Source organism: Salmo salar, chromosome ssa03, assembly GCF_905237065.1.
Source record: "Salmo salar chromosome ssa03, Ssal_v3.1, whole genome shotgun sequence".
NCBI lineage: Eukaryota > Metazoa > Chordata > Actinopteri > Salmoniformes > Salmonidae > Salmo > Salmo salar.
In genome coordinates this window covers 86,883,980-86,906,510 of record NC_059444.1, presented here as the reverse complement: position 1 = coordinate 86,906,510, position 22,531 = coordinate 86,883,980, and the positions used below count along the sequence as shown (strand labels likewise).

General features: G+C 40.9%; 1 protein-coding gene across 1 annotated transcript; it reads left to right on the top strand.

Moving 5' to 3' along the window:
• The first annotated feature begins 14,462 nt into the window (after window positions 1–14,462).
• On the top strand, window positions 14,463–21,168 carry LOC106606432 (metalloproteinase inhibitor 2). Its single transcript, XM_014202629.2, has 5 exons — window positions 14,463–14,750; window positions 15,434–15,504; window positions 16,102–16,198; window positions 17,933–18,054; window positions 18,228–21,168. The coding sequence occupies exons 1-5, from the start codon at window positions 14,621–14,623 to the stop codon at window positions 18,381–18,383; spliced, it is 576 nt and encodes a 191-aa protein (XP_014058104.1). The 5' UTR covers window positions 14,463–14,620; the 3' UTR covers window positions 18,384–21,168.
• The last annotated feature ends 1,363 nt before the right edge of the window (window positions 21,169–22,531 follow it).

The following is a 22,531-nucleotide window of genomic DNA, read 5'->3' as shown; positions in this document are numbered from 1 at the left end:
TCTAATGACACTTGTGTAGCTTGTCAGCGTCATAGAGCAAAATATTAGATGTGCGTGTCAGCTTTTCATAAATGGCATTTAATAGTACCTCAACCCATTCGGACTCTACAGACGTTTTTGTAAATGACCCTGCACTTGGCCCCTTCGATCTGCCCTTCTCTCAAACCTCCCTCTACCTCAGCCCCCGTTAATTACAAACTAATGGCTGGTACCAACGGATGCAGTAGACATGGACTAATCCAACGTTACAACCTAGAAGTGTGTAGCTCAAACACACTTTTTTAAAAAGGGATTAGAAGTCAATAAGCAAACTTATTTTGCGACGCCCCTACTGGAATTCTTTGCAGTTTGGTTGTTTTCTGTTAAAACCTCCCTGCCTAATGGGACAACAACAGGGCAGGCTCAACTTGCCTAGCTGCCATAAATGCCATAAATTGTCCATCTTTCACTTAAAAATGGGTATGAACCAGAAAGATCCGTTTTAGGCTTTGCCTACTGGAATTCCTTACAATTTTGTGGTTTTTGTGGTTTTGTGTAGAAAAAAACACTTGGGTCATTCTAACCCTGTAACCCTTAAAGTCCCTTCATCAGCTCTTGGACCAACAGGCTCTGAGACAGCTTCTACACCCAACTCATAAAACTGATTAATAGGCATAAGACTACTAAATAGTAAATTAATTGGTGACCTGGACTACATGCATTTCCCCTACCATGCAATTAAAAAAATAAAAAATGTACATAAAAAAAAAAAATAATAAAGAAAATGTAAACTTGCATGGTAGGGGCAATGCATGTAGTCCAGGTCACCAATTAATTTACTATTTAGTAGACTATATGCACACCCACATGACTCTACAGTATATACACACTGAATGTACACTCTCACACAAAACCCACACATACTGACATACACTACACGCACAAAACTTTCACACTAATCATATGCTGCTGCTACTCTGCTATTTATTATACTCTTATTATTATCTATCCTGATGCCTAGTCACATTACCCTGTCTTCATGTATGTACATAAATACCTCGTACCTCTGCACATTGATCTGGTACGGGTACTCCCTGTATATAGTTCCACATTGATCTGGTACTCCCTGTATATAGCTCCACATTGATCTGGTACTCCCTGTATATAGCTCCACATTGATCTGGTACTCCCTGTATATAGCTCCATTCTTGTGTATTTTATTCCTCTTGTGTTACTATTTTTATAATTGTTTTACCCTGTTTTGTTGAAGGGCTCGTAAGTAAGCATTTCAAGGTAAAGTTGATCCCCGTTGTACTCAGCTCATGTGACGAATAACATTTGATTTGACTTTAAATGAATAGGTGTTGCTCACACTTGGCAAAAGTATTTAGTATTTTGGGTATTTAGAGGCTCCTCTTCCTGGGGTCCAAACAGGAACAAAACAATTGCATCACAAAACACCCTACGTCATAAATAAACGAGTACATCATGCAATAAATTACTACGTTATTACTCTAATATTACACATTTACAATATAGAATGTACAATACTATAGTCTGTGTCCTCACAGCACGTCAATACCTCTCACAAAGACAAGTTGTGATGCAGTCAATCACTCCGCTACTTTGAGCCAGAAGAGATTGACATGCACGTTATTGATATTAGCCCTCTGTGTACATTTAAGGGCCAGCCATACTGCACCGTTCTGGGCCAACTGTAATTTGCCTATGTCCTTCTTTGTGGTACTTGTGCATATCACTAGACAGTAGTCCAAGTGTGATAAAACTAGGGCCTGTAGGACTTGTTTTGTTGATGTGAAATCAAGGTCAGACCTCTCCCCATCTAGCTACTGTTGCATCAATATGTTTTGACCATTTCAGATTTCAATCTATGGTTACATCAAGCAGTTTAGTTGCTCAATTGCCACATTATTCATTACAAGATTTAGATAAGGTTTAGGGTTTTAGATGAGGTTTAGTTCTACCTGGTTATGTTAGAGGCATCCATTAAAGAACAGCATGTGTTCTATTAGATAGGTAACTGTCGTAATGATGGGACCAAAACGCAGCGGGTGCAGTGCTCATCTTTTATTTTAATAAACATGAACACTTAACAAAAATAACAAACGACGACGACGACGAAAACAGTCCTGTAAGGCGATACATAGAAACAACCACCCACAAAACAGAAGACCAAAACCCCTACTTAAATATGGCCTCTAATCAGAGGCAACGAGATACAGCTGCCTCCAATTAGAGATCAATACCATAGAAATACTAGAAAATCAAACATAGAAATACATAACATAGAACTAACCCAAAAAACCCAACAAAACAAACACACCCCTGCCACATCCTGACCAACTACAATAACAAAATGACCCCTTTACTGGTCAGGACGTGACAGTAACTCTCAATCCACGATATGGCAGATAATGTAAAGGCACAACACATGTTTTTTACAGCAGCAGACTGATAATGTCATAAGCTGCACTGGTCAACCAAAACAGCTCCCACAATCTTCTTATTATCAATTTATTTCAGCCAATCATCATTCAATTGTTTCAGTGCCCTTCTCTATAAGCATGCTGAAAGTCAGGTGTTAATTTGTTTAATGTGAAATAGCATTGTATCTGGACAAACACAATTGAATCCAAAAGTTTACTAGGTGTCTGTAGCACATTGATTGGTTGGCTGTTTGAACAAGTAAAGGGTGCTTCGGTATTCTTTCGTAGCGGAATAACTTTGGCTTCTCTACAGGTCTGAGGGCACACTCTTTCCTGCAAGCTAAGATTGAAGAAATGGCAAATAGGAGTGACAATATAGTCCTCTACCATCCTCAGTAATTTTCCATCCAAGTTGTCAGTACCAGGTGGTTTGTCATAATTGTGGTTTGTTATTTTTGTTCAACTATTCCACACTCACTTTTCATAGTTAAAATAACAATGCTTATCTTTCATAATTTGGTTAGTTATGCATGTATATGAAAGTTCAGGGTTTGTTCTTGTCATGTAAGGACTACTGTACCTGTCCGATGCAGCAGGCCAGTAAAACATATTTTTCTACCTCCTCCTTGTTGTTTCATTAAGAAACTGACATGTTCATGAGAGTCTTACCTTTCCATAGAGGGGTCATACACTATTTATATTTTTGTGAGAAGACTGATTTTCGGGATGTCTCATGGTCCGACAAACGCTGCTGTTGCTCAGCCACCTTCCACCACAGATGCGGAAGGCTGCCATTGGCGGATGCGGTGAAAGTATATTCAATAAACATGGAATGATTAACTAAGGCCATGAATACTGTATACAAAAAGTATAAGATACGATTAATCTTTTAAGACGCAGCCCATTGTGTGGGAAAGTTTTATTGTCTGAAGAGAGCCTTGAATTGTACACAGCATCTCCTCTCACTCTCTCGGTTCATGCAGGTGACTGTGACATCTTCCTCAGACCAATTGTCAGTACGCCCAGAACATTGCTCTGGGAACAAAAAGCAGTATCTTGGTTTCAAGGTCCTAGCTTTGAGAGAAGAAGCGGTATCAGTCAGTCACATGCAGGAACCAATGTTAATAAGTGATAATGAATAATGTCAATCATGCTTATGACTTGTTTGTGTAGCATTATATAAGGACTGAAAGGGAATGCCTTAGTTTTCATCAAGCTTGGATTGAGTTTGTGAACCTCTCTGGCTGTGATAATAAAGAATGATTCATTTAAAATTGACTTCAGGTGTCTCTTCAATTTCCTCCGCGATCTTGGCGTCAGGGAAGGTCTGTGTGGTAACACTGTGGTGCATTCCGTGTGACAATTCAATTTAAATGAATTTGTATAAAAAATGAATAAAATCAATCAAACAAAAAGGTCTTAAGAAGGCTATAGCTAGTCTTAGAAGGCTAGAGTGAAGGCAAGAAAAGTCCCACTGACAATTGTCTGTAGGCATTTATGCCAAGTGTCACATGGTCTGAGAAGCACTGATAATAGCTCAAGGTGTCATTGAGCACGAGGTGTTATTTTATATGTATAGGAAGTAGTGGCAAGAGAACAGTTGCAGATGCGTGTATATAAGGATAGGAGGTAACAACAAGAGAACCATTGAAGATGCAAAAGGAGTAATAAGTCAGATTACTGAGTGTGTTTGGGAATAATACTAAGTGGATGTGAGTATTGTGTGATTGACTGAACAGGGGTTTATACCCAGTGTACTATTTATGTGAGTATGGGATGACGTGTTAAGATGGACGTTGAAAAAAAAAAAAAAAAGTTCAACAAAGGCTTTAAGTATGGGAAAGGGAAATAGTAAGAGTAGGTTGGCGGATCTGTGCTGGGATTCAAAAGGGCTGTGTAGTGTAATGGCAAAAAAAGTTGGTAGGGGGGTACTGGACCTAACAGAGGACTGGACAGATGGAGATTTCCATTCTGACGGGACACTGAGCACAGAAAAACTTGAGTGTGACAGGACTGAGACAAGATCTATAGACAGTTGAAGGAAAATGAAACTAAGGATGGAAAGACACTGAAGAAGGCACAGCTGATGTACTACTCTGGAAGAGAAAGAGGTCATTGAGAAAATGGTGGCAGCCGTGGAAACCGAAGAGGTAAAGGCCGAGGGGCCCTGACGGAGGAAGAGACTGGAGATGCTACAACTGTGGGAAGTTTGGGCATTTCACAAGACACTCCTGGAGCAGGAAAGGCCAAGGAGAGTGGCCGTCCCCGCCTGTTGGCATACAGGTGGACGACCCATTTGGAGGAGGTGGATGAGGGGGGCTGCCAAACAATGTCATGACTGACCATGAGAATCCAAATAGGTCAGATCAGGTTTGCAATGACTAACTGCAATCAGACCCCCTCTCACCCATAGAGGGGAAAGGAAAGAACTAGTAGGGATTAACAACTCACGTCCTGTTGTAAATCGAGGGAGTTTTGTCTCAACAGACCCTTTTTCCCTCTGAAACTCAACACATTCAAAAACAATACTGGAACAAAAGCACATGACTACTTCAAGTGGCAAAGAAGTAAAGAACAAAGAGCACATTCTAGCTTGTGACGACCTAATAACCAAACACGACATACAGGTGTATTGGAAGAAAGTCAAGGGACACTCCAAATCACCTGGTCGTGACAATCTTGGCAACGATCACACGACTTGCGTTCTTTGTACGCCACTAAACAGCACCTCTCTCTTGTAAATGACCTGCTGGTATATGTTTTGGAAACCTACGCCACACAAAGGTGGGTGGTTCCCAAAACAGAGGGGGATAATGATAGCTCATGTCCATGATGAGCCATACGGAGGCCATAGGGCGAGGTCAAGGCCACATGCGAAGCATTGCGACAGGTGGCCCAATGGCCTCACATGGTACAATACGTGAGGGTGTGTCTAGTTTGTTGTCAGTTTCAACTCTTCTAGCCACTTCACAGAGCACCCTTGCAGCGCATCCAGATTGACTGGGTCAGCCCAGTTGCCAGGTCGGCAAGCGGCAACAAGTATCACCTCACAGTGACTAACACATTTGACTTGGGCCGTGGCTGATTGAACCACCCAGGCAGTTAAGCACGCCCAGCTAAACACTGCCCACATGTTGGCCGGACTCAGTAACCCAGTTCACAGTAACCCAGTCAGAACTAGCAGAGCCCAGGCGAGAAAAACTATTAGTTGGGGCGCTACTCTCAATAGGTGCAGCCATAGAGTCACTATTTGCTCTAGGTACCACTGCAGTCAACGCAGTCAGTCCAGCCATAGTCAAAAGAAATATTAAGGATATTACTGAAGAGACGCCACTTAACCAGCAACAGATGAAATCACAGGCACTCAGGTTGCAGCATGTGGGAAGGTCTCACCAGGACATTTATTCTGGCGGTAAACACACACGCTACTCTCCTGAACATAACCCTCTTGTCGGTAGGAAAGCTCATAGAGGTCATGAACCATGTTCGATTGTTATTGGAGGATTTTCTCTGTGAAGTTGGCTCTTCTATGGAACACTTGGCAATGAATAGCATCCCCTCATATCTAGCGCCCCTCTCAATGGTGCACAACATATTCACCTCAGCTACCACAACCATGATAAAGCCATTTCAGTCACACCTGGCCTAGAGTCTGTGGTCTTCAATTCTATCCACGGCATCCCCAGCCTCTTCCTCAGAGTTTGCTAGGTCGGCCGTGTAGTGTCACCAATGTAAGCCTTGTCATTCCGGTTGCTATTTTAGAGAATGCCTTAAGCCACACACCTTCAAGTAGTGCTGCCCTAAACATGACAATGGGCTATGTCACGATAGTCATTTAACCACAAGCAGAGACGTATAGAGAGAAGTGCAAAGTAGATGATTAAGGTGTTGTAAACTTATTATCGTGTATCTTTTTTTTTTTTTTTAATATTCTTTCTTGAATATAGTTTTTTTACACTTAAAGTAATACTGCCCTAAACAAGTTCCCCATAAGACCACCAGTTAGTGCCACAACGCCGCTCATTTGGGGAAGAAATGTAATGCATGAGTGCTGTGTGTTGATAACGTCTGCCTAAGTTACTACCTAGATCCACCAGCCTGGACAACTGGATGACGGGTCCGGATCGACAATCCACAACCATTCTTGTGGTGGGTTGCAACTTGTAGAATCCTTCCATGATTGAAACCACCAGAGGGGGACTGTCATGACTGACCATGAGAATCCAAATAGGTCAGATCAGGTTTGCGATGAATAACTTCAATCAGACCCCCTCTCACCCATAGAGGGGGAAGGAAAGAACTAGTAGGGATTAACAACTCACGTCCTGTTGTAAATCAAGGGAGAAGGCCTGTGCTCTCCAAATTCATGCTTTGTTCCAACATACCCTTTTCCCCGCTGAAACTCTAACACGTTCAAAAGGGAATACTGGAACAATATTTCTAACATAGAACTTGGGGAATGGTCAGAGGCAATCTATAGAACACTAATGTAAATTTGTTATTTTGTGATGTCATAAAAAATGTTATAAAGGAAATAATGTAACTTAGAAAGTATACACACTACAAAGATGAAGTTTTCATACTATGGGTGGTGCATGTAATATGAAAAATGATGGAAGTGTTTTTATTAAGAGAGGGATGTGATTTGAGAAGTTATATAAGATATAAATGTTTTCCATAACTTTGCACAGTGAGTAATCACCGCCCCGAAGTGAGGTCAGGGAGCGTGCCAGCCTGCCGGAACCGCCCCTTTTCAAGCAAAAGGTATAAATGATGGGTTACGAATTAACACAGGAGACCAGAAAAGCGTGAAGCTGCAACTGCGTGTTTAAAATGGTTTGAACTTTGATTCTCAACACGAGGTGGCGACGATAAACTCACCTCCTGAACAATCACTGGTACGGCTGATTAGCTGTCCTAAGTATCTACGAAAGCACATTTAAGTAGAACCATCCTGTTACTCTGCTCAAACCATCGTAGTACGCAACTCTCATCACCCCACTGGGGAACCATTGATACGGCTGGCTAGCCTTTCTTCAAAGAAGCATCTTCAAGAGCGAATGGAAGGAAAATCAATTTGTAGTTCTATTCAGGACTCCACGACAAGTCACCGGACAACTACGAAGAAGGACAACAGGAGAAGAGTTGTTGGAACCATTTCAGACAATCAGGGCACAACCCCCTATCCAATGCTGCCCCGTTCACCGAGAGATCCCCGGCGAACCCAGGCATTTCACGTCAATACATTCATGATTTCTTGCTCAAAGCGGGCGCGGTTCAAGTGCAAAGTATATGGTTACTGTAGGTGAGAGTAGTTTCTGAATGTGGCAATGTTAAGTGTCTCTGTCCCTCTCTCTCCCACTCCATCTCTTCTTTAACAAGCATCCATGTTGTTGTCATTCCGCTAGGGACCTGTATTCAGCGCATTAAGTCTCCAGTCAATAACCGGTGCAGAGTGTGCATGTTTATTCTGTGTGCCCATTTAATTAGCTAGTAAACAAATAATTAAACCAGTTTGTGAAGTACTGAATCATAAGGAAGGCTCGGGTTTATGTAGATGCAAGGAGGTTACAACTGTTCAGAATTATGATACGAGGTTATGATGAATAAGTTGACTGTTTATAGATGTGATAGGTAAAGACCTTTTTTAGAGTTTAATTCTGGAGATGGTAACTCTTTAAAGAACCGCTCTCGTGCTGCCCCAGATCCTAATGAGTTAATTGTTACATGATTAATTTAATTGGGAAACATTTAAACATAGTTAGTTAATTAGATAAATAACTGTCTTCAGATTAATATTACAGTCAAGAAACTAATGAAGAAAACAATGATGAAGAACCAGAAGAAACCTGTCAAATGCTAAAATTGACCACCTTGTCAAACCAAAACCTCCTTATTGACATTTTAGTTAATAAAAATATAATTCTGTTTTTGGTAGACACTGGGGTAGCGGTCAAGGCCATGTGTCAAAAGGAGGGATGGTGGATCTTGTAAATAATATTGGTGTACAGAATGTTTTACTGTGTTTGCAGAATATTTCTGCAAGCAATGTTTTATTTGCATGACTAACGATGTTGGACGCGGCATTTCAGTATCCCCCGCATCCCATGTGGTGATTGACCATCCCGTGAGGATGACTAATATACCTTTCCCCAGAACAGGTTGTCCCTGCAAGGAATGGAGGAAGACATGGTTGAGTATTGTGTGACCCTAACAGTGTTCTTAAGACACTCTCCCCTGGGTGAAGATGTCTTTGCCGAACCTGGCAGGTGGAGCTGGGCACTGTTTGATCCCAGGTGATTTCGTGGTGGTCAAAGACTTCAGGAGAAAGAGTTGTCAGGACCCCCGTTGGAGAGGGCCGTACCAAGTTCTTCCAACTTGCAGATGATCCAGGAGAAAATAGGGCCTCGCCAGTTACGGCGGTGCAGTGTGGCCCCCTGCATTAGCACAGGAATGCTAATAAGTACAATGGTACAAGTACTGTATCACCGCCAACCGGCATGAAGACAGTCAAATTCCATGTGACTGTTTAGTCACGGTAATTAGGCTTCTCCAAGCACTGATGCTGCTGATGGTTATTAGTAGCCTACCAAACTTGCTAACTGCCTGGTACTCTGCACTCCATTGTCCCTCTAATCACTCTGACATCACTGCAAGTGTAATCAAAAATCTAATCAAACACTTCATGAGAGCCCATGAGCTCATGTTGCACAACATTTCTATAGGATATGCAATTGCGCGTGAAAACATGTGATGGCCTCTATTAAAAAGAGGAGGTTCCCATCAGGTTTCTATAAGCTAGGCCTACTATATTTATTTCTCAACTTTCCTAATATCAAGCGAATATTAAGCACTTTGCTTATCTTTACAATGGGAGTATAGCCTAACTGGCTGACATGAAAATGGACCACAGGAAAAGCGTCCTCCATTTGCTATTTAAGTGCAGAGATGTATGCATATTTCCCCTGCCCCTGTTTCGAGACAGGTGCATGATAATGGTCTAAATCAAAACAAATTTCACACGTACAAGACAAGATCAAATCAAGAATATTCTGATGGGTGACTTGTGAATTATATATTATCACTTGTGAATGATGCCCAGTTTAAGGCAAGAAACAATACCTTTTTGGGGGGGAACTTTTTTGAATCATAGTCGCACACCTCATGTAGTAACCTAGCCCATAGGCCTATATGTTTTAATAAGGTTTGTATCACTACTAAAGTATTTTAATAGAACCTAATTTGATAGTTTCAGCCATAATTTAATGATTACTTTAAAATGTTACAATCGTTACCACAGAAGTGATTAAAGGAGGGAGTGTGAGGGAACATTTTGTCTGCAGAGAGCCTTGAATTGTACACAGCATCTCCTCTCACTCTATCTTGGTTCGTGCAGTTGACTGTGACCCCCTCCTCAGACCAATTGGCAGTACGCCCAGAACATTGCTCTGGGATCCAAAAAGAGTATCTCAGTTTCAAGGTCTCAGCTTTGAGAGAAGAAGCCAGGTATCACTCAGTCACATGCAGGAGCCAATGTTAATAATTAATAATGTAAATCTTGCTTATATGACTTGTTTGTGTAGCATTATATAAGGACTGAAAGGGAATACCCTTGGCAGAGTTTTCATCAAGCTTGGACTTAGTTTGTGAACCTCTCCAGACATCATAATAAAGAGTGATTCATTTAATATTAACATCAGGTGTCCCTGGTGTTGAATTTCCACCACGCCATGTAAAAAACTGATATCTCTTGCTTGAACAGACAGATTTTGATGGAGATTTTTGTATTATGCCAATTAGATTTCCAAGGGGCGTGATCATCAACTGTAAAATGTTTTAAGGTGTAGGCTGCTACAACACGTGTGCCACACCCAACCCACGTGACCTGTGATTTCCGTGAATCTGATTGGTCAAAGAGGTGGCACCACAGGTCCCAGAGTTTTATTTTTTATTTTTTAAACTGAAAGCAACAACACTGTATGAAATTCCAGTAGGCGTAGCCTAAAACAGATATTTCTGGTTCATCTCCATTAAGTGAAAGACGGACAGTTTATGACATTTATGGCAGCCGGGCAAGTTGAGCCTGCTGTGTGGTTGTCCCATTAGGCATTGAATTTTTTAAACTCAATACAACCAAACTAAGTAATTTCAGTAGGAGCTTCACAAAATATATATATTTTTTTGCCTGCTACACTGGAAGTGTAACGTTTAGTCAGGGCGAGCAGAGCGCGAGCCACTTTATCCTGTTACTCCAGCTGAGATACACTATATAGCGGTAACTCACCTAGCCATGCTAGCTTTGCCCTCATGTGGGTGCTAACAAGCATGCTAAGTAGTGTTAGGTATCAACACCCATTGTCAACCAATCAAGTAGGGGTTGGAAGCTCTGGTGAGGTTCGATTGGTTACTCGCAAGCGATATCACCAAAGATTTGCTTGATGATCAGTTTTGCCCAACTTTAGTCCTGCCCTGTTCAGCTCCCTCTCCCATGCTTGCATCTCCCAATGGTCCCTGGCCAGTCTGTTTCGCACCGCTTTACTTTCATTGAAAATTAATGGGAAGCTATTGTTTCACCATGTGATACTGTCTCTAGTGTATTCGCCCTGTCAGACGTGAGCTGCACGTTGAAATATTGAAATCACGCTCTGCAAAAGTTTGGAGTATGTGTCCGATGTAGTAGGCCAGAAAAACAGATTGTTCTGCTTCCTCCCTGTTGTTGAATTAAGGGACCGACAAGTTATGGCATTTCTGCATGTAAACAACTATCGGGTAAGCGACGATAATCTTCGGCAACCATAAAATACTGCTGATTTGGCCAATGGGAAAGTGCCTTTCAGACCTTAAAGTCAATCTCTGAGTGTAGGGTATGACATGGTGATTAATCAGTTGCAGAATGATTTTATATGGGCTATGACGAGTTTTTCTAATCAGGTCACATAGATTTAAACTCCTGGAAAACTCCTGGCCCTGTAGGGAGGATGATAACCCTGTCAAACTGCAGCAACCTTTCTCATATGAATTATATTTTAAAACTGGAATAACAGGGGAGTTTCCCTTACACAGACACAGAGACAACTGTGATTAGACAATACAACTAACAGGACCGAGCTTGCTTTATGCAGTGTTGCATCATGCAGGCCCATGGATAGAAATGGCCTGTGTCCAAAATCCTTCAATTCCATCCCTGTGTATTCATACCACTTGATTTTTTTCCCCACATTTTGTTGTGTTAGTCTTAATTCAAAATGTATTACATTTGTTTTTTCTTCACCCATCTACACAGAGTACCCCATGTTTTTAGAAATAATTGCAAATGAATTGAAAATGAAATACAGAAATATCTCATTTACATAAGTATTCACACCCCTGTGTCAATACTTTGTAGAAGCAACTTTGGCAGCGATTAAAGCTGTGAGTATCTCTGGTTAAGTCTCTAAGAGCTTTCCACACCTGGATTGTACATCATTTACCTATTATTCTTTTCAAAATGCTTAAAGCTCTGTCAAATTTGTTGTTGATCATTGCTAGACCATTTTCAAGTTTTGTCATTGATTTTCTAGCAGATTTAAGTCAAAGCTGTAACTCGGCCACTCGGGAACATTCACTGTCTCCTTGGTAAGAAAATCCAGTGCTGATTTGGCCTTGCATTTTAGGCTATTGTCCTGCTGAAAATAAAATTCATCTTCCTGTGTCTGGTGGAAAGCCCGTGCTTAGCTAAATTTGGTTTCTTTTTTTTTATCCCAAAAACTCCTCAGTCCTTAATGATTACAAACATGCCCATAACATGATGCAGTCACCACTATGCTCGAAAATATGTAGAGTGGTACTCAGTAATGTGTTGTATTGGATTTGACCCAAACATAACACTTTGTATTCAGAACAAAAAGTGAATTGCTTTGTAACATTTTTTGCAGAATTACTTTAGTTCCTTATTGCAAAGAGGATGCATGTTTTGGAATATTTTAATTCTGTACAGGCTTCCTTCTTTTCACTCTGTCAATTAGGTTAGTATTGTGGCGTAACTACAATGTTGACCCATCGTCAGTTTTCTCTTATCACAGCCATTAAACTCTGTTGCTGTTTTAAAGTCACCACTGGCCTAATATTGAAATCCCTGAGCGGTTTTCTTCCTCTCCGCCAACTGAGTTAGGAAAGACGCCTGTATCTTTGTAGTGACTGGGTGTATTGATACACCACCCAATGTATATTTAATAACTACACCATGCTAAAAAAGATATTCAATGTCTGCTTTTTTTTACCCATCTACCAATAGGTGCCCTTCTTTGTAATGCATTGGAATACCTCCCTGGTCTTTGTGGTTGAATCTGTGTTTGGAATTCACTGTTTGATTGTGGGACCTTACAATTATCTGTATGTGAGGGGTACAGAGATGAGGTACTCATTCAAAAATCATGTTAAACACTATTATTGAGCACAAAGTGAGTCCATGCAACTGACTATGACTTGTTAAGCACGTTTTTACTACTGAACTAATGAGTGCTTGTTTCCTTTGAAATGGGTGTGTTTGAATAGACTCACATTAACAGTTTTGTATGACTTAGCATGCTAGCTCTATCCTGGTGGCACAGTGGACTCATTCCATGAATAGAGAACAGAAGAAAATGAAAATGTTTTATGCCTAAGCATTTCATTTCCATGTGTCCTATCTGTGCTTGGAGTTAAACAGTCAACCCAAACTAAGCTAGCAGTATTATTAAAAGTCTTATTTGAAACATGTTCTCAGAATGTTATTGAATTATCTTCAAATAACCTATCTGTTATCAGAGCATTAATAAAACTCCCAGGAAAACTTTTAGAGAACCATAGTAAAACGTTCCCAGAACAGGTGAAGTTTTCACTTCAGCTCTCAGAATGTTTAAAAAACAATACGTTTTACCAGTCAGGAAACTGATGGCTTGTTCCCAGAACCAATGGGAAACCAAAAACCTGCATTCCCACAACCAAATGTTCTAGCTGGGAGGCTTTCAAACAGCACTTCACACAAACAGATTGTATTTCTGGTGCGCATAGAATGGTGTCATGTGTGCATTCAAATGTATGTTCCATGGCTATTTTTCTTCACAATACGACACAGATAGGCTGATTCTGTTCAGGACAACCCTGGCTACACCGGATGTCATCCTTGTAACTCTGGATAAAAAAGATCATAAACATTGATACTGTAAATTACATGCATTTTTAAATACAGATGTGTGTGGTTTGCTTGTATGACATCAAAGTGGTATTTATTATAATCCTTAATGTCGTATCTTTCATAACACATCGACTCCTCTCAATTTAACACATTTCCCTCACTCAGACAACAACAAATGTGCAAAAGTAGCCCAATTAGCGGGAGGGATGGTGTTATCTTATTGTCTCTTGTGGTGCTCAAGTTTATAAAGGCTGTCAGTCAAAACCCTTACCAGTGCTGTGAAGTGGAGAACCTGAGCTCTTATGTCATGTATAGCGTGTTACTGTACAGCCAATGTAGGCCCTTATCAACAACAACAATCTGCCATTTTCATCTCATATATGGGATGACAGGGGCAAGTGAACTGAGCAGTTGGGTAAATTGAGCCTGCTCTGAAATTTCCCCATGTGTTTTAATTTTTTTTACTGAAAACTACAACTTTAAGGAATTCCAGTAGGCTTAGACCATTTTCTTAATTGAACCTTTTATTTAACTAGACAAATCCGTTAACAAATTCTTATTTACAATGACGGCATACCCCGTCTAATCCCGGACTCAACTGGGCCAATTGTCCGCCGCACTATGGAACTCCCAATGACAGGGTCTGTAGTGACGCCTCTAGCACTGAGATGCAGTGCCTTAGATCGCTCGGGAGCCCCAAAAAAACAAAAATTTATCTTTCAGTTTCATTCCCAATTTATGGCAGCCAGGCATGTTGAGCCTGGTCTGTGGTTGTCCCATTAGGCGGAGGATTTTTTTTTAGCTGACTGGTTGCGGTTCTGGATTAATAGAGTGATCAGCCTATCATAGGCTGGGTTCTGACTGGGGGAGGAGCTCACAGCCTGCAATAAAACGCGGATGACTACATTGAGGGGAAAACATTTCTAAGAGGTATCCGTCGGCGTGGGAACAGGAAATACGTTCTAGTGTAGTTTACGCCTCACGCTTTCTTTAGTCTTATCCTTTTGTGATATTTGGCGACCCCGTAATTCGATTCCAAATGACTCGGTATGTAAGCAGTTGTTTCTTTACTCTGTTCGTTCTTTTCCTTTGGCGGGTCGAAGACATCGCAGAAGCTTGCAGATGCCTCCCTCAGCATCCTCAACAGGCTTTTTGCGATGCAGAAATTGGTAAGGCAATTTGGCAACATTTTGTCTTTCAGCTTTTCTTCACATGTTGCGAGCTATCAAAACGCAGCATGCCAACATTTTATGTATTGTCTGTGGTCGTTGTAGTAATAATAATTAGGACATGATCATTAAGCCTACTTACATATTCTCAGTTATTTACATAATTAAGTAGGCGACAGTAAGATGGTTTACAGCCAGGACTCTCCAACCCTGTTCCTGGAGACCTACCCTTTTGTAGGTTTTCAAGCCAACCCCTAGTTGTAATGTACCTTATTCTGTTTATCAACCAGCTAATTATTATAATTAGGTGCGCTAGATTAGAGTTGGCGGAAACCTACAGGACTGGAGCTCTCCAGGAACGATGGAGAGCCCTGCTACACTATATTTTGCTTAAGGCATAAAGTGTGCCGCCAAATGAATTATTTGCGATGTATGTGTGTTTACAGAACATTAAGGATACCTGCTCTTTCCATGACATGGACTGGCCAGGTGTAAACTATGATCCCTTATTGTCACTTGTTAAATCCTTTTCAATCAGTGTAGAATAAGGAGAGGAGACAGGTTAAAGAAGCATTCTATACTGTTCTCTCGGATCCATATCACCCTTAAACCATCAGTGTGACTGACCAGTGTACTGGAATAGACTTCAATAACATTAGTTAAACCATGTCTCCCTCTTCTAGTGATCAGGGCGAAGGTGGTTGGAAAGAAAGCGGTGTCTAACAACATCAAGTATGACATCCAACAGATCAAGGTATGATTCTCCTTTTTATGAAGTGGTTGTTCTATAAAAATGCCTCTCTAAATCGTAATGTAATTATTAATTTGCTCTTCCTACTGGTCCTAGACTATGGTGACATCCCCTATATGAACTCAGCTGCTGCTTCATTAAAGCTATCACTACTGTTCTCTACCAGATAGTTGGTTGGCCCTTTTACTTTGACTTCCCCTGCCTTACATCATTATGAAGACGTATGAGTTAGCCATCCCTGAGACTGGGTGTGGTAACTGGAAGTTACTTATGGAGTTAGGTAAACCAGCTTTTAGTGTATATATATTTTTTGCACCTGATTTGTGGCGCCATGTTAAAATACTTTGTTTTGGTGCTTTTTAGGGAAAAAAATGCATACAAAAGCAGAACTGGTCTCTATACTGAGTTTCTTATTTTAGTGGATTTATAATTCAGGACTCATCTGTAAAATGGATCTTGGTTAAATAATGATTGCTTGCACATTACACATCTGCTGACATCAAAGGGTAAAGACTGACAGTGCCTGAGTGCTGCAGTCAGTGAGGTTCCAAACTATATATGTAGCTGACAGATATTCCTTTCTCTCCTTGTGATTGGTAGATGTTCAAAGGTTGTGACCAGGTTATCCACGCCATCTTCACTGACACTACTTCGTGCGGTGTGACTCTAGAAATCAACAAGGAGTATCTCTTCACAGGTGCGGTTCTCACTACGTTACCCAAGTTCAATTGCCAGCACTGGTTAACCCTATCAGTCCTTAGACCCCAGCAAAAATCAGCTTTACATTTATCTGCATGTCCAGCCCTGACATTTTGCCTTAGTGTTTTACCATTTCTTTCCAGGGCTACAAGTGGACATAAACAGTTTTATTAATAAATGTTAACATGAGGCAAATACTTGATTAAAAATGAATTTATATGAAAGCTCTAAGTACAGAAATTGTTTGCTCGGTGGGAAATTAATATCCAATTAATCAGTGACAACTGTTTGTAAAAACCAAACTATGTAAGCGTATTATACTACTAAAGACATTATGTCCTTGGATTTCCTATCTTCTTTGTAGAGGAACCCCGTTACCTTCTAATGACTCTTGTATAAAATAAAACATGTCTGTGTCTCAGCTTTTTATACTTAACAAAAATTATAAATGTAAGGAAATCAGTCAATAGAAATATATTAATTAGGCCTTTTATCTAGAGATTTCACATGACTGGGAATAAAGATATGCATCTGTTGGTCGCAGATAATGTACCTTTACAAAAATGTAGGGCCGTCAGTGTCTGGTGTTACTACCATTTTCCCCATGCAGCGCAACACCTCTCCTTCGCTTAGTTGTTTAGGCTGTTGAATGTTGTCCCATTCCTCTTCAATGGCTGTGAGGTTTCTGGATATTGGCAGGAACTGTAACATGCTAATCCAGAGCATCCCAAACATGGTTAATGGTGACTTGTCTGAGTATACAGGCCAGGGGAGAACTGGACATTTTCAGCTTCCAGGAATTGTGTGAAGATCCTTGCGCCGTGGGCTGTGCATTATAATGCTGTAACATGAGGTGATGGCGGTGGGTGAAAGGTATCGCTGTGCATTTTAATTGCCATTGATAAAATGCAGTTTTCATTGTCCGTAGCATAACCTCACCGCCTCCATGGGGCACTCTGACCACCACGTTTACATCAGCAAACCGCTTGCCCACAATGCCATACACGTGGTCTGCCGTTGAGGTCGGTTTGGACGTACTGCTAAAATCTCTAAAACTGGGGCGGCTTATGGTAGAGAAATTTGCATTCAGTTCTCTGGAAACCGCTCTGGTGGACATTCCTGTAGTCAGCATGCCAATTGCATGCTCCCTCAACTTGAGACATCTGTGGCATTGTGTTGTGTGACAGAACTGCACCTTTTAGAGTGGCATTTTATTGTCCCCAGCACAAGGTGCACCTGGATAATGATCATTTTCTGTTTAATGAGTTTCTTGATATGCCACACCTGTCAAGTGGTTGGATTATCTTGGTAATAGAGAAATGCTCACTAACATGGATGTCAATAAGCTTTTTGTGTTTGGATCATTTCTGCCATCTTTTATTTTGGCTCATGAAACATGGGACCAACACGTTACGTTTATATTTTTGTTCAGTGTAAATGCCTGAGACCAACACAACAAAATGTGACAAGTTCAAGGGGCTTAGACTTTCTATAGGCACTGTAAATGTATACAACTAATGCATTAGTTAATACTAGTGTGTACACTTATGATAATAAATCTGTTCTGGGCTGCATCAGTGTCTTCACACTCCAGGGTGAAGTTTCCCCCAGGGATGTATCCTGACCATTAGTGGAACAAATGCTTAACTGAGCCAAGATCAGCATCTAGGGGCAACGGTACCCTACACCATGTTTTCCCCATGGTACATTGACTCACTATCTCTCTCTGTAGGCAAGCTGGAGACTGGAAGGATGTATGTAACAATGTGTGGCTATAATCCGTCCTGGGAGAACTTGAGTGCCGCACAAAAAAACAGCTTGACTCGCCTCTACAAAAGTGGCTGCGATTGCAAGGTCTGTGCCAGGAATTATAGTAATTACTATCCACCAGTTTTGTTCAGTAGTTACATGGCACATTTTCTTAAAGAGTATACTATTCTGGTCAAATTGGCAAATGCATGAGCTCGAGTATTGGGGTAATGATCAGTCAGTGATCTTGGTCTTTTCTCTCTCTCCTCTGTCCATAGATCATCCGCTGCACTTCCCTCCCCTGTCCGATCAGCACCTCAGCTGCGTGTTTGTGGACAGACTTGGGAACCGACAATGGCCAGAACCTTGCCTGTATCAAGAGGGAAGATGGGTCCTGTGCCTGGTACACGGGGATGGCACAACCCAAGAAGTAGTTACTGGATATTGGAGACTCCTAAACTCTACAGGCCACCCACTCACTGCTCAGAGTGACTAAAGATGCCTGCAATTAATACATTAGAAAACACAGCTACAAATGCAAATTGTGATTATTTTTTTAAATTTTTTTTTTATTGCTTACTGATCACTTCTACAAGTGCAATTTAAAATAAACTACTAATTATATATTTCCTATAATTTTATACATACTACTAATTTTATATATATCACTCAAGGTAATCATTTCTGTTATTTGTTGCTTGTTTTTAAACTGGAACCAAGGGTGTTATTGAAACCCCAAATTGTTTTTAATATGCTTGTCTGTAAATGGAACAGTGTTTCTGAAATACCATAAAGCCTGGGACGCATTCAACAGGGTGTAATGTATAAAGTTCAGATGGTATGATCTATACATGAATAACAAATTGTCTTCTGACATGAGGAAAGGAATCATCTCGGTTTGAATGGCATCTCTATCTGCCACATTAAACATTTGTCTACTGAATGTGGCCCTTCAGTAGTTTGGGTCTAAACCAGGGCTTCGGCTTTGTAATGTCATTAAACCACTCCGATTCTTTCTTCCTTGCTTTTTAAGTCGGATAATATTATTCTTCAGTGGAAAAAAATATCCTGTACAGTTCAATAATTTAGCAGATGATGATATTGAGCCACTTTTTTTTTTTTTATATATTTTTTTTTTTATCGCCATACTTTACCCCAAGTGGGAATAAAACCCACAACCCTGGCATTGAAAGAACCCTGCTCTACCAACTGAGCCACACGGGTACAACCCTATAGACAAAACCCTTTGAATTATCTGCAATGGAGATTGTAAACTTGGCTGCTTTGGTCCACAGTGTAGGGTAGTGGTTTTTGTCATGAATCTTGTTCTGGAGGCCAAACTGCAGATGGGCACAGTCATAAAATCTGAATTTAAACAACCTTAAACTCAACTTTTAATATATATGAATATTTACTATATAACCAGTTTTTTGGTTCCTAAAATAAACAAAAAATACCTTAATTAAAATATACTTTTATAAGTATCAACCCCCTTTTGTTTAGGTAAGCCTAAATTAGTTAAGGAATAAAATGTGTCGTAACAAATCACAAGTTACATGGACTGAATTAATGGGGGTTGACATGATTTTTGAATGACTACCCATTCGTCTGTCCCCCATGAATCTGTAAGGTCCCTCAAAGACCAGGGAGCTTTTTGAAAGCCTTTAGAAGGGCTAATTGGTAGATGGTTAACAAATCAGACTTCTCTTTAAACATGGTAAAGTTAATAATTAGGTATGAAACCACCCAGACATTATGCGTACCCACCATGGTATTGGGCAGCTGCTGACATTTGAACTTAACTGGTTTAGAAATCAAACTCTGGTCATCTAATTGCAGAGAACATTGTATACATTTTGCCCAGCTTTTTTTGTTAAGATTGTATTACAAGGTATGCTATATGTGTAGGATATGCCATGTTAGTATATGCAGCTGTAGGTTTTAAACCCCATTCTAGGCTGTTATAACATTTCTGTCTATCGGGAGTGAGTTCTTTTCTGTTTGTTAAAATAATAACAGCGCTCTGCTTTCTATAGACGTTCCATGCCCGACCCACACGACCTGTGATTTCCGTGCATCTGATTGGACAGAGGTGTCACCACAGGTCCCAGAGTGGTTGGGCAATTTTTTTCTCTCCTGATTGTAACAAAGTTCAGATTTGCCCCCCCAAAAATGTTTGATTGTAATATACACCAGAGTGTGTAAAGCTGTCATCAAGGCAAAGGGTTGCTACTTTGAAGAATCTCAAATATAAGATAAACAAATAAAAATATAATACTTTTTTTGGTTTGTACATGATTCCATATGTGTTATTTCATAGTTTTGATCTCTTCACTATTATTCTATAATGTAGAAAATAGTAAAAAATAAAGAAAAACCCTACACTACTTTTGACCAGTAGTGTAGGCTATCTAAATATGTGAAAAGAGTGGCCATGGGGAATAAACCCCTGCTTTACTGTACTGTGCTCTACTGTACCCTACTCTACTGTTCTCTACTCTACTGTACTGTGTTCTGCTGTACCCTACAGTATTGTGCTCTACTGTACCCTACTCTACTGTTCTCTACTGTACCCTATTCTACTGTACTGTACTGTGCTCTTCTGTACCCTACGGTATTGTGCTCTAAGGCTGTACGTTTGTTTATGTGTAACTGTGTTGTTTTTGTCGCACTGCTTTGCTTTATCTTGGCCAGGTCGCAGTTGTAAATGAGAACTTGTTCTCAACTGGCCTACCTGGTTAAATAAAGGTGAAATAACAATAAAATAAGGCACTGTGCTGTACCGTACTCTATTGTTCTCTACTGTACTGTGCTCTACTATACTGTACTCTACTATACTGTACCCTACTCTACTGTATTGCACTGTACTGTACCCTACTGTACTGTACCCTACTGTACTGTACTATACTATACTGTACCCTACTGTGCTCTACTATACCCTACTGTACTGTACTATACTGTGCTCTACTGTACCCTATTCTACTGTACTATACTGTACCCTAGTCTGCTGTTCTCTAGTGAGGTGCTAGGGAATTCAGGTAAATATTTCAAATATGCTGTAAGTCTGAATAATATTCTGTATATTCCTATCGGAAGACAGTGTGCAGAAACTTTGGTAAAAATAGGATACAAATTAGTCATTTTTTTCAACCCCCAATTTGCACAACTTCTGCAGAATGACCCATATACTGTTAATATGTCATTAAAAAGTTAAAGGTCCATTAACAGTCTAGCCTATGTCATCACTATGTGTTAATTTCATGAATTTTGAATTAAAGAAGATTTTGAAGTACTACTTCAGTATACAGTATTTATACTATTACTCAAGTAGTATTTTACTTTGGTTACTTCCACTTTGTATGAAGGTATCTTTACTTTTACTCAATGACAATTGGGTAGTCTACTTTATCCACCACTGAGCCTAGGTAGCCTAGCCAACCAAAGTTATATAATATAAACCAAAGTTGATCAAGTTCACATTTTCTCCAAACACAAATAAATTGTCTTAGGCTATAAATACATAATGTTAGCACTTTGTTTCCCCTGGCCAGATGAGACAGGGTCCATAGAGCCTAGGCCTACAGTTAGTCAGAGAGCATCTGGCCAGCGGGGTGGTGGCACTGGAATCCTCATCTCTCCCAAGTGGACATTCTCTCTTTCTCCCCTGACCCATCTGTCTATCTCCTCATTTGAATTCCATGCTGTCACAGTTACCAGCCCTTTCAAGCTTAACATCCTTATCATTTATTGCCCTCCAGGTTCCCTTGGAGAGTTCATCAATGAGCTTGACGTCTTGATAAGTTCCTTTCCTGAGGATGGCTCACCTCTCACAGTTCTGGGTGACTTTAACCTCCCCACGTCTACCTTTGACTCATTCCTCTCTGCCTCCTTCTTTCCACTCCTCTCCTCTTTTGACCTCACCCTCTCACCTTCCCCCCCTACTCACAAGGCAGGCAATACGCTTGACCTCATCTTTACTAGATGCTGTTCTTCCACTAATCTCATTGCAACTCCCCTCCAAGTCTCCGACCACTACCTTGTATCCTTTTCCCTCTCGCTCTCATCCAACACTTCTCACTCTGCCCCTACTCGGATGGTATTGCGCCGTCCCAACCTTCGCTCTCTCTCTCCCGCTACTCTCTCCTCTTCCATCCTATCATCTCTTCCCTCTGCTCAAACCTTCTCCAACCTATCCCCTGATTCTGCCTCCTCAACCCTCCTCTCCTCCCTTTCTGCACCTTTTGATTCTCTATGTCCCCTATACTCCAGGCCGGCTCGGTCCTCCCCTCCTGCTCCGTGGCTCGACGACTCACTACGAGCTCACAGAACAGGGCTCCGGGCAGCCGAGGGAAATGGAGGAAAACTCGCCTCCCTGCGGACCTGGCGTCCTTTCACTCCCTCCTCTCTACATTTTCCTCTTCTGTCTCTGCTGCTAAAGCCACTTTCTACCACTCTAAATTCCAAGCATCTGCCTCTAACCCTAGGAAGCTCTTTGCCACCTTCTCCTCCCTCCTGAATCCTCCTCCCCCCCCCCCTCCTCCCTCTCTGCGGATGACTTCGTCAACCATTTTGAAAAGAAGGT

Coding starts and splice junctions, on each gene's coding strand:
- LOC106606432 (XM_014202629.2), top strand. CDS start 14,621: ATGACTCGGTATGTAAGCAGTTGTTTCTTTACTCTGTTCGTTCTTTTC. Junction 14,751..15,433: donor TTTTTGCGATGCAGAAATTG/GTAAGGCAATTT, acceptor TCCCTCTTCTAG/TGATCAGGGCGAAGGTGGTT. Junction 16,199..17,932: donor CAAGGAGTATCTCTTCACAG/GTGCGGTTCTCA, acceptor CTCTCTCTGTAG/GCAAGCTGGAGACTGGAAGG.